Source organism: Podarcis bocagei (assembly GCF_964188305.1).
Source record: "Podarcis bocagei genome assembly, chromosome: 13".
Lineage (NCBI taxonomy): Eukaryota > Metazoa > Chordata > Lepidosauria > Squamata > Lacertidae > Podarcis > Podarcis bocagei.
The window spans coordinates 54,873,288-54,886,041 of record NC_138138.1 but is presented as its reverse complement, the minus strand read 5'-3'; the positions used below and the strand labels follow the sequence as shown (position 1 = coordinate 54,886,041).

Sequence of the window (12,754 nt, the reverse complement as noted above, 5' to 3'; positions counted from 1 at the left end):
GATTCCCGTTAAGAAAATCTGGGAGCCGCTCAGAATACTTGAACCCTCCTGTGTTGCATGGGGTTGGGCTAGATGACCGCGTGGGGTCCCTTTTAACTCATGGCGGCGGCGAAGGATCCATAGACAGATGTCTCAAGTCAAGAAGGAGTTAGGTGTCATCGTTTTGTTGTTGTTGTTTAGTCGTGTCCGCCTCTTTGTGACCCCCTGGACCAGAGCACACCAGGCACTCCTGTCTTCCACTGCCTCCCGCAGTTTGGTCAAACTCATTTTTCTAGCTTTGAGAACACTGTCCAACCATCTCGTCCTCTGTCGTCCCCTTCTCCTTGTGCCCTCCATCTTTCCCAACATCAGGGTCTTTTCCAGGGAGTCTTCTCTTCTCCTGAGGTGGCCAAAGTCTTGGAGCCTCAGCTTCAGGATCTGTCCTTCCAGTGAGCACTCAGGGCTAGACAGCATCTTAAAAAGCAGAGACACCACCTTGCCGACAAAGGTCCGTATAGTTAAAGCTCTGGTTTTCCCAGCAGTGATGTATGGAAGTGAGAGCTGGACCATAAAGAAGGCTGATCGCTGAAGAATGGATGCTTTTGAATTCTGGTGCTGGAGGAGACTCTGGAGAGTCCCATGGACTGCAAGAAGATCCAACCTCTCCATTCTGAAGGAAATCAGCCCTGAGTGCTCACTGGAAGGACAGATCCTGAAGCTGAGGCTCCAAGACTTTGGCCACCTCATGAGAAGAGAAGACTCCCTGGAAAAGACCCTGGTGTTGGGAAAGATGGAGGGCACAAGGAGAAGGGGACGAAGGAGGACGAGATGGTGGGACAGTGTTCTCGAAGCTGCCAGCATGAGTTTGACCAAACTGCGGGAGGCAGTGGAAGACAGGAGGGCCTGGCGTGCTCTGGTCCAGGGGGTCACGAAGAGGCGGACACCACTAAACGACTCAACAACAAGAAGAAACAGGGAAACTGCCTTTCTTCATCGGAGAGTTGCTCCCTCCCCTTTACTGGGTTGGACCTTTTCCAATTCTTAACAATCTCCGTTTTGAAGCGAGCCGACCAGAACTGTGCATGTCTTGTTCCAAACAGGGGGAGAGATGGGTTGAGGTGTGTCAAGGCAAACACTGAGCCATTCTGGCTCTCCTATTCTGGCTCTCCTAAGGAGGACGAGATTGTGGGACAGTGCTCTCAAAGAGACCAGCATGAGTTTGACCAAGCTGCGGGAGGCAGTGGAAGACAGGAGTGCCTGGCGTGCTCTGGTCCAGGGGGCCACGAAGAGGCGGACACAAATAAACGACTAAACAACAATTTTGACAAATAATTTGCTGGGGCAAATCCTCTCCCATTATCTTTTATTGCTGGGATCTAGAACTGCAATAAAGAACTAAAACGTACGTGCAAATTTTGTTCCATTTCTCTGGCCGGTTTATATTCCTCCTCCTCCTTTTTTCAGGGCGATGGAAAGGAAGACTCAAACCCCACCCTGTAAATTAGGCCACTGCACTTATCCTAACATTGTTTATGTCGTGTGTGACGGGGTGTGTGGTTAAAGAAACTGTGCAAAAGTTCACAGATGAATGAGACTTGAATCACAAGAGGGCATCTGGGGTCACAATAATCTCCTGACCCTGATTGTCTGCACAAGCCTGGGAGTCACTGGCGAAGAATGAGGTAAAGGTGGGACACGGTTTCTCAAGGGTTAAAGGAGGCCGGTTCCACGAGGAGGTTCAAAGTGTTATGATAAGATGGGCTCAGGATCTGGGACATAACATTGATTTTGAGAGATGGGAAAAATTATGGACAAAAACAATTACCGTATTTTTTGCTCTATAAGACTCATTTTTTCCCTCCTAAAAAGTAAGGGGAAATGTGTGTGCGTCTTATGGAGCGAATACAGGCTGCGCAGCTATCCCAAAAGCCAGAACAGCAAGAGGGATTGCTGCTTTCACTGCTCAGCGATCCCTCTTGCTGTTCTGGCCTCTGAGATTCAGAATATTTTTTTTCCTTGTTTTCCTCCTCCAAAAACTAGGTGCGTCTTGTGGTCTGGTGCGTCTTATAGAGCGAAAAATACGGTAGATTTACAGCATGTGTGGCTCTTAAAGAGAAGGTAATGAAGATGATGTACCGTTGGTACATCACACCAAACAAACTTGCCAAAATGTATAAAAACCAGGATAATTGGTTGGAAATGTAGGGAGGAGGAGGGAAATTTCTTGCATATGTGGTGGACGTGTTCCAAGATTAAAGCCTTTTGGGATATCATATATAATGAATTGAAAAAGATATTCAAGTATAATTTCAGCAAAAAACCAGAGGCTTTACCGTTGGGGTTAATTGAGGAAATCCAAATGAAAGATGTAAATTTGTTAATGTGTGCAACAACGGCCGCAAGAATACTCCTGGCCCAGAAATGGAAGCAACAAGAACTCCCCACATTGGAAGATTGGCAAGTAAAGATGGTCGAATACGTGGAGCTGGCAGAGCTGACGGGGCAAATTTATACGCTATATGAAAGAAAACTACAAACAGTTGAATACGTTTGTAGGTTTAAGTTGAAATGTTTGGTAATGGGAAATTAAGGAGCTGATTTACTTATAAGTAGGTGATTGTTTGGGACGCGGGTGGCGCTGTGAATTAAACCACAGAACCTAGGACTTGCCGATCAGAAGGTCGACGGTTCAAATCCCCGCGACGGGGTGAGCTCCCGTTGCTCGGTCCCTGCTCCTGCCAGCCTAGCAGTTCAAAAGCACGTCAAAGTGCAAGTAGATAAATAGGTACCACTCCGGCAGGAAGGTAAACGACATTTCCGTGCGCTGCTCTGGTTCGCCAGAAGCGGCTTAGTCATGCTGGCCACATGACCTGGAAGCTGGACGCCGGCTCCCTCAGCCAATAAAGCGAGATGAGCGCCGCAACCCCAGAGTCGGCCACGACTGGACCTAGTGGTCAGGGATCCCTTTACCTTTACCTTAGGTGATTGTTAAAAGATTGATTTAAGGTAAAAAACTGAATTTAGGAATGTGGAGAAATTGGTAATGAGATATGGAGGTCTGTTAGAGGGAAGGAAGGAGATCGATGCTTTATTTAAGCAATGTCTTAAGTTATTTTTTGATACTGAAATGTGATAAAATATGGAAAACTTAATAAAAATTATATTTTAAAAAATAAAATAAAGGAGGCCGGTTCTTTCCCCATCTTGGCGCCCTCCCTACGTTTTGGACCACAAATCCCAAAGCCCCCCCCCCCCAGTTAACTGGGATGAAGACCTCTGCTTAAAAGACCTCTGCTGGAAAAAGGAAGGTCGCCGAAAAGACTACAGCACCCATCGTCCATTGACCGAGCTTGCAGTGGATGATGGGACTGGTAGTCCAAAACATTCGGAAAGCGCCAGGTTGTTGTTGTTATTTATTAAATTTGTATACTGCCCTGAATCCGTTGATCTTGGGGCGGTTCATGACATAAAATTACAATATAAGACACACAAAATATATAGTGAAAATTAAAAAAAATGAAAATAAACCCATGATCTCCAGGACTGCAGCAACTATGGAAAAGCCAATTTAAAAGATAGGGAACATTAGTAAAGGAATTGAAAGTGAAACTTGACAGTATCATAACGGTGCCATACAAATCTGAGGTGCAAGCGCATTTGGAATACCGTGTAGGGTTCTGGTAGCCTCACTTCAAAACGGATATCGAAAAGTTGGGAAAGCTTCATAAAGGACAACTGAAACCATCAAAGGGACGGAGACAGAAAGGTTGCAGCGTTTGGAGATTTTCAGCTTAGAGAAAAGGCGAATAAAAGCGACGGGATAGAAGTTTATAACATTTTGGAGAAGGTGGGTAGAGGAATATTTTTCTCTCATTCTTGCAACGCTAAAACTCATGGACATTCAAGAAGCTGAAGGCTGGAAGATTCAGGAAGGAGAAAATAAAGTTAAACTATGGAACTCCCTCCCACTTGATGCAGGGACGGCCGCACACGGAGGATTAGACAAAGTCACGCTTTGCCTCCACAGCTAGATTCAGTAATGCTTCTGGATAGCAGCTGCTGGGAGCCGCAGGAGGGAGAGGGATCTTGCATTCAAATCCTGATTGCGGGTTTCCCTTCATGCGCACCTGGTTGTTCCCTGCGAGGACAGGAGGCGGTTTGTGTCCAGAGATTCTTACAACACAATTCAAAGTGTTGGTGCTGACCTTCAAAGCCCTAAACAGCCTCAAAGGCCCAGTAGACCTGAAGGAGCATCTCCACCCCCATCGTTCTGCCCGGACACTGAGGTCCAGCTCCGAGGGCGTTCTGGCAGTTCCCTCATTGTGAGAAGCCAAGTTACAGGGAACCAGGCAGAGGGCCTTCTCAGTGGTGGCGCCCACCCTGTGGAACGCCCTCCCGTCAGATGTCAAGGAAATAAACAGCTATCTGACTTTTAGAAGACATCTGAAGGCAGCCCTGTTTGGGGAAGCTTTCAGTGTTTGATGTTTTATCGTGTTTTTAATATATTCTGTTGGAAGCCACCCAGAGCAGCTGGGGAAACCCAGCCAGATGGGCGAGGTATAAATAATACCTTCCTTCCTTCCTTCCTTCCTTCCTTCCTTCCTTCCTTCCTAAGGAGCTTGGGGAAAAAGATTTACCAGAAAATAGATATACCACAGAAAAGCAAAAGCGTTTTTAAAACAAATCAGAATATTCCAAAAACAATTACAGTTAAAAAAATTCTAAAAACAGTACAGTGGTACCTCGGTTTACAAACTTAATCCGTTCCGGAAGTCCGTTCTTAAACCAAAACCATTATTATTATTATTATTATTATTATTATTATTATTATTATTATTATTACCTGCCGTCCGGAATATCCCATCCAAGGTTCTTCGCAGTAGGAGAACATTTCCCAGAGGGTGACGCCGAACATCCACACGTCGGAGGCGCTGGTGAAGACCCCCATGCGCAAGCTCTCTGGGGCGCACCTGCGAAGGCAGAGGAGGGGAGGGAGAGACCCAATCAGAACAACCCCATAGCAAAGTGCAGGCAGCGCGGTGCAGTGGTTAGAGCAGAGGACTGGGACCTGGGTTCGAATTGCATTCTGAAAACGTTCTATTCAAATCTTAATTTTTGAAAGAAAGAACTGTTGTGGGAACGTGGCACAGATCCCCCTGCCCCAGGGTGGGGTTATATATATATATATATATATATATATATATATATATATATATATATTTGCTTTCGTAGATTTTCACGGGTACAGGAATGCAGGTTTTGGTGTCTTCGGGTGTCTTCCCGTGTAAGAGTTGGGGTGTCTAGGCGACGTTTCGACGAGGTCTCACTCGTCATCTTCAGGCTGGTGCTTTCGGCTTCTTGTTACTAGAACAGAGCAGGATCTCAGTGTTTGAGTTCCTATAAATACTGTTGAGGGGGTGTGGTGTATAGCCTCCAACGTTCTGGGCAGAGAGGAAGTTCCCAGGTTAGTGTGTCTTTTCTTCTTTTGTTCATTAATTACTTGAGGGATATCTTGAGTGATTTCTTGAGTGATATTCTGAGTACCACTTAGGAGGGTCATTAGGTGTGGATTAGTTGCTAAAGCTTTCGTGTCTTGACCTCTTGAGCTTGTAAAGAGTTTTTTCTGAGAAGATGGCTGTACTTCACTTAGTTGTGCTCTGGCTTGGCTTCGTGTATAGGGGCGAGCTGTGGTTTTGTGCCCTGTGCCAGCCAGAGCTGTTCCAGTAACAAGAAGCCGAAAGCACCAGCCTGAAGATGACGAGTGAGACCTCGTCGAAACGTCGCCTAGACACCCCAACTCTTACACGGGAAGACACCCGAAGACACCAAAACCTGCATATATATATATATATATATATATTGCAGGGTGGGTTCAAAAACTCCTACCAGGCGAAAGGGATGCGCCGGTGCGCAGACATGATGTAGCGGTCGCTCTTGCTGGACAGCGGCCTCATGAGCCCAAAGTCGCCGATCTTGACCGTCTCCTCGGAGGCCAGGAGGATGTTGCGAGCGGCCAGGTCGCGGTGGACAAAGAGCTTGGATTCGAGGTACGACATGCCCTGGGCGACTTGCAGGGCGTAGCTCCAGAGCTGGTGGAGAGGGAAGGGGGGCCGGAGGCGGTCGTAGAGGGCGCCCAGGGGGGCCAGCTCAGTCACCTGCAGGGAGGCAGAGAGGCAGGGCTGGATTAAAAAGAGCCCACCGCGTTGGAATGGCACCCCCAGCGGCCATCTATCCCAACCCTCTGTAACGCAGGAACTGTGGGATGTGATACCTAAGGAGCAGTCAAGTACAACATTCCTTGTTTTCCTAGAGTGGACATGCGGGGAAATGTTTGGTCCAGCCAGTTGACAACTCCCTGTTTCTTCCTGGGCTGGGACATACTTCCTTTGCATGTGACTTCCTTTGCATCTGAAGGCAGCCCTGTTCAGGGAAGTTTTTAATGTGTGATATTTTGATGTATTTTTAATCTTTGTTGGACGCTGCCCAGAATGGCTGGGGATACCCAGCCAGATGGACGGGGTACAAATAATTTATTCTTCTTATTATTATTATTTTTTTATTATTAGATGTAGGCATGACCTTACCTGTCCAGGTAACAAAAGAACAAAGCATGCTGCCACACGCTTTCTTTGACTTCCTCCGTCATTGGAGCAGATTTTTAGCTAGAAATGCTTTGTTGGCTCTCAGCCAACAGAGGACACTGGGATTCTCCCCATATGGGATAGATCATGGGTAGGTAATCTAAGGCCCGGGGGCAAGATCCGGCCCAATCGCCTTCTCAATCCGGCCCCCGGACGGTCCAGGAATCAGCGTGTTTTTACATGAGTAGAATGTGTCCTTTTATTTAAAATGCATCTCTGGGTGATTTGTGGGGCATAGAAATTCGTTCATCCCCCCCCCCAAAGTCATTCTGAACTCTATTAGCCCCCCCCCATTTAAAAAAGCCCCACCCAAAGATAGATAACCCAAAAGTCCAGGCGCCACCCTACGTTCTGTGCGCCCAGAAAGAGGACCCAGGAGTCCTGCGACCTTTGCGAGGTAAGGGGGTTGCTGTGAAGTCTATGAATGACAAACCTAGATGGCATCTTAAAAAGCAGAGACATCACCTTGCCAACAAAGGTCCGTATAGTTAAAGCTCTGGTTTTCCCAGTAATGATGTATGGAAGTGAGAGCTGGACCATAAAGAAGGCTGATCGCCGAAGAATGGATGCTTTTGAATTCTGGTGCTGGAGGAGACTCTTGAGAGTCCCCTGGACTGCAAGAAGATCAAACCTCTCCATTCTGAAGGAAATCAGCCCTGAGTGCTCACTGGAAGGACAGATCCTGAAGCTGAGGCTCCAAGACTTTGGCCACCTCAGGAGAAGAGAAGACTTCCTGCAAAAGACCCTGGTGTTGGGAAAGATGGAGGGCACAAGGAGAAGGGAATGACAGAGGACGAGATGGTGGGACAGTGTTCTCGAAGCTACCAGCATGAGTCTGACCAAACTGCAGGAGGCAGTGGAAGACAGGAGGGCCTGGCGTGCTCTGGTCCAGGGGGCCACGAAGAGGCGGACACGACTAAACAACAACAACATGAAGTCTCAAATCTTTACCATTTTGAGGGGCTGAGTTAGGACCACCCCATGGAGGCGCAGAAGGTTTGGGTGGTTCAGGCAGCACATGGCATTGACCTCGTTGAGGAAATCGATCAGGGCGCCCGGGTCGCAGGAGACGTCGGAGCGCAGGGATTTGACGGCGACGGGTTTCTGGGGAAGGGGAAAAAGAGGTCAGATCAAAGAATCGCCCAGTAGAAACCAGTAGAGTTCTGGTCGCCTCGCCTGAAAGAGGATTTTTTTGAATTTTAAACCACCCCTGTGATCGTCGGATGAAAGGTGATACAGTGGTACCTTGGTTCCCAAATGCCAAAAACCCAGAAGGAAGTGTTCCGGTTTTCGAACGTTTTTCGGAAGCTGAACGTCCGATGTGACTGTCCACTATTGTTTCCGGGGCGCCTGCACCAATCAGAAGCCGCGCCTTGGTTTTTGAAAGTTTCAGAACTCGAACGGACTTCTGGGTTAAGTTTGGCGCTTTTGTTTTTGCTATTTATTTTACGTTTTTGTTTTTGAGGCTTTTTCGGTTCATTTGTTTTTTGTGACTGTGTGGAACACAGTTCAGCTTCTGATTGATTGATTGTGTGACTGTGGAAATGGATTAGAAAAACCCCATTCAAACAATGACTATCATCAGTGCAGGTAAGGAAAAAAAAATATCATCTGCAATACTGTCTTATTTATTTTATAGTACAGTACATTGATTATTGCGTTCATTTTATGGATCAATGATCTCGTTAGATAGTAAAATTCATGTTAAATTGCTGTTTTTTAAGGGGTTGTTTTTAAAAGTCTGGAACAGATTAATCCCTTTTGCGTTACTTTCTGTAGGAAAGCGCGCCTTGGTTTTGGAACATGCTTTGGTTTTGGAACAGACTTCCGGAATGGATCGAGTTTGAGAACCAAGGTACCACCGTATAGGAATTTAATAAATATAACAACAGCAACAACATACTAGAGTTTGGAAAGGGTTTGGGAAAGGACAACAAAAAAGAGACAGAGTGGAAATTTACCGCATTATGCATGGCAAGAGGATAGGGGGATGTTTTCCTCCCTCCCTCGTAACCCTCGTGAAAAGATTCAGGGTGGATAAAAGGAAGTTCTTCTTTGAGCATAAACTGTGGAACTACCCGCCACAAGAGGCAGCAACGGCCAGGAACGCGGGTGGCTTTAAAAGAGGTTTTGGCAAATTCACAGAGGAGGAGAGGCTGCTGTCAATGGTATCGTGACACCCAGAGCTCTTTCCTGCCATTTTTGACCAGGGTCTGATATTGCGCGGTAGACTGCTACTAGAACTGGAGGCTCCACTAAGCCGTCTATTAACTGACAGCTATTGGGTGGGTGGGGGACGCGGGTGGCGCTGTGGGTTAAACCACAGAGCCTAGGACTTGCAGATCAGAAGGTCGGCGGTTCAAATCCCCAGGGTGAGCTCCCATTGTTTGGTCCCAGCTCCTGCCCACCTAGCAGTTTGAAAGCACCTCAAAGTGCAAGTAGATCAATAGGTACCGCTCCGGCGTGAAGGGAAACGGCGTTTCCGTGCGCTGCTCTGGTTGGCCAGAAGCGGCTTAGCCATGCTGGCCACATGACCTGGAAGCTGTACACCGGCTCCCTCAGCCAGTAAAGCGAGATGAGTGCTGCAACCCCAAAGTCAGCCACAACTGGACCTAATGGTCAGGAGTCCCTGAGCACGAAAACGCCGTTTACCTTCCCGCCAGAGTGGTACCTATTTATCTACTTGCACTTTGACGTGCTTTCAAACTGCTAGGTTGGCAGGAGCAGGGACCGAGCAACGGGAGCTCACCCCGTCACGGGGATTCAAACCAGCAACCTTCTGATCAGCAAGTCCTAGGCTCTGTGGTTTAACCCACAGAGCCACCTGCGTCCCAAACGTAACGCTAGACGACCTTAAATTGTCCATTTTTTGTGGCGGGTAGAAAAGCCCAGAGGAAAAGCAAGAGGGAGAGAGAAAGGGGTGGGATAGAAAGAGAGAGAGGGGGAAAGAGTGGCCCCCCCTTTGGACTGTGGCCCCGCCCACTCCTTGAAAGCGGCCCCCAATAGATGGGATGTGGCCCTCGAAAGGTTCCCCCACCCCTGAAATAAACAAAGAAACAGCCCAGCAGCGACGGCTCGGCTCAGATGCAACTGGGAACGTCCCAGGTCCAGAGGGCGGCTGTCCAACAGGTAGAGAAGAAGGGAACCGGAGTCGGGGGGTGAAAACGTACCACTCCCCCGCCGGGCGTGCTCCACTCGGCGCGATGCACGACCCCAAAGCAGCCGTCGCCTAGCCGCTCCCGGATCCGCAGGTCCCACTCGCTGATCAGGCATTTGAGAGAGGCGTCGGCGTCGGCCCGGGGGGTCGGGCAGGGCTGGGCTGGGCTGGGGGCTTCGTCGCTCTCGGGGATCCGCGTCCCAGTGAACATCTGCGTCAGAAATAAGAAAGGGAATTACCAACGGTGGAAATGAATGTTAGGAAAATGTTGGAATGAAGTTATATGGCTTCAGTAGAAATGTTATAAGGAATTAAGTATAAATAGATCAGTAGAGAATTAAAGGGAAAAATAAGGTTAAAATGTGTTGAGATGATTATAGGATGGAAAGCAGAGGAAGATGGAAAGGAATTGCTGAAACAACTAAATAGAAGTGGAATACAAAAAGGGAGGTGTGAGGAGGTCATGGAAACAAGTGAATGAAAGATTGAAATTATTTGATGTTGTCAGAGCTGCTTGAAGATCCTAGCTCACAGAGGATCACGCTAGCCAGCGATCATTAAGTAAAAGTCTTTATTGAATTACAGTTTCCATTCTCACGCTGCTGCGCGCAAACTCTACGTCTAGTAGCTAGATCGGCGAAGCTCCGTCTGAATCTCCGCCCCTTGTGCACCAACTTAATATCCTAGCCTTGCTCCACCTTTTCCGCCTGACTGTCCTCCTCTGGGTCCCTCTACCCCCCGGGGCTTCTTCCTTCCGGGATTCTTCTGACGCTGACCCAGACCCTCCTGCCTCCTTGCGCCGGGCTTTAGGACCTGGTTCCCTTTCGGGGCTGCTTACTGCGCCGCCTTCCTCTGCATTTGAACTTGGCGCGCGCGCCCAACCTTCCACCTTCCTCTTAACCGTTTCTTCGCTCCCCGATGGAGGTGTGGCCACTCCTGACTCATGCCCTCCCTCCTGTGGTGAGCTGCCAGCGCTTCCCCCCTGGCTCCCTTCCTCTTCCCTGCTTCCTGGCGGTGACGCTGGTCCCGATTTCCAGCTGCTCCCCCCTGAGTCCCTTCTGGCTCTATCTTCCTGGGGTGCCCCCCTTGACTCCCCCCTTGCCCTGGCCACTGGTGCTCCTTTCTGTGAATCCTCTGATTCACTGGAAAGACTAGGAGATCTCGGGTCGTCGTCATCACTCATCTTTTCTTCTGCCTCCTCCCCTTCGCTCTCTGTTTCCTCCCTTGCCCGTGCCTCTGCTCCTAAACCCCTGACATCCATCCCCCCCTCGAAGCCCCCCATTCCCCCCTCCCCTCCTTCCGGTGCTGGAGCTGGGGGCTGCTGTTGCAAAGGGACGAACGTCGGATATCGGTCGCTTCCCGTGGCGGGCCTCCATCTGAAGTCTTCCGGTTCTTCCTCCCTGCTCTCGTCGACGACGGTCACCTCCGCTTCCATCTCTGTGCCGCCGTGCTCGAAACCAGGGTCATCCCCGAAAATGTCCATGTCCGTCTCTCCCTCACTTCCTCCTGGCGGCGTTGCTCGTCCTGAGCATTCCAGCCACTTTCTGCGGAACTGCTCCTCTGGCCTATCGTCCCACCAATACGAGGGTTCTGAGGCGGATCCCGAGGGTGACCCCTCCGGGGAACGGACGTCTCGTGTCGGTTCCTCGTCCGAGTCGAACCCCCGGAACGTGCTGGCCGAAAGCGTGGGCGTGAAAAGCCAGTCGTCGAAAAAGTCTGCTGGCATAGGTCTATGTGGGAAGAGGGCATGAAACTCGTCTTTGAGCAGAGGTTCGTCTAAGGCGTAGCCCGGCACCCAGCTGTTCGCACTGGCCGGGGTGCCCTCCTTGGCGAGAAAGTATTCTACCCCCTCTTCCCCCCATCTGGAGTCCAAAATCTCCGTGACTTCGTTGATGCGCTCCTTCTGTGCCACTCCCGCGTGCCCTGTTCTGTCTCTGGCCGGACTCGGCGCCGTTCCGGGTTCCTGGAACCTGTGCGGTGCCTTGTAGGGAGTGAGCACCGATCTGTGGAATACCGGATGCATTCTGGAACCCTCCGGAAGTGCCAGTCTGAAAGCTACCGGGTTGACCTGCTCTTCGACTTGGTAGGGCCCCAGTTGCTTGTGCCCTAGTTTCCTCTTGGCCAACGACCTGGCCGGCACTGCGTGGGCTGCTAACCAAACCCAGTCTCCCACGTGGAGCTCTTCTCCAACCCTTCTGTGCTTGTCTGCTTGTACCTTGTATGCGTGCTTGGCCAGCTCCAGGTGGCGCCTCAGCTGATCGTGGACTTCCTGCAGCTCCGACGCGAACGCATCTGCTGTCTGCGGCTCCCCCTCCCCCATTCTTTCCAGTCCCGGGAAGGTTCTGGGGTGCCTCCCGTTGTTGGCGAAGAACGGCGTGACCCCCGTGGACACGTGCTTCGTGTTGTTGTAGGCGAACTCGGCAAGCGGCAGGTAATCCACCCACGTCGCAGGCTGTTGATTTGCATAACATCTCAGGTACTGCTGCATGATGGCATTGACCCGCTCCGCTTGCCCGTTGGTCTGCGGGTGTCTCGCCGACGCCAGGTTGATCTTGACGTTCAGGAAGCCCATCAGCTTCTGCCAGAAATTCGAGATGAACTGCCGCCCCCGGTCGGACAGAATAGACCGTGGCAGACCGTGAACCTTGAACACGTGGTCTATGAACAGTTTGGCGGTTTGCTCCGCCGTGGCCACCTTAGCACACGGAATGAAATGGGCCATCTTGGAAAACAGGTCCACCACCACCAGCACTGCCGTCTTGCCCCTTGAGCTGGGCAGATCCGTGACAAAGTCCAGGGCCACCCTTTCCCAAGGTTCGACCGGAGTTTGCAGCGGTTCCAACAGTCCGGCCGGCGGTTTGTGCACTGGCTTGGCCCTCTGGCAGGTGTCACACCTCGCCACGTAGTCTGCGACCTCCCCTCTCATTCCAGGCCACCAGAAATCCCTGGCTACTAATTCCACCGTCTTCTCCTTGCC

At 50.1% G+C, this 12,754-nt stretch overlaps 1 protein-coding gene across 1 annotated transcript in view; it reads right to left on the bottom strand.

Annotated features, from left to right (window-relative positions):
* TNK1 (tyrosine kinase non receptor 1) overlaps nucleotides 1–12,754 on the bottom strand; it is a 44,116-nt gene that overhangs the window by 13,660 nt on the left and 17,702 nt on the right. The window contains exons 4-7 of the mRNA XM_081167919.1: nucleotides 9,791–9,988; nucleotides 7,572–7,724; nucleotides 5,866–6,134; nucleotides 4,823–4,949 (exon numbers count right to left, since the gene is read on the bottom strand). Coding sequence (XP_081024045.1) covers nucleotides 4,823–4,949; nucleotides 5,866–6,134; nucleotides 7,572–7,724; nucleotides 9,791–9,988 — 747 coding nt within the window. The remainder of the gene's footprint in view (nucleotides 1–4,822; nucleotides 4,950–5,865; nucleotides 6,135–7,571; nucleotides 7,725–9,790; nucleotides 9,989–12,754) is intronic.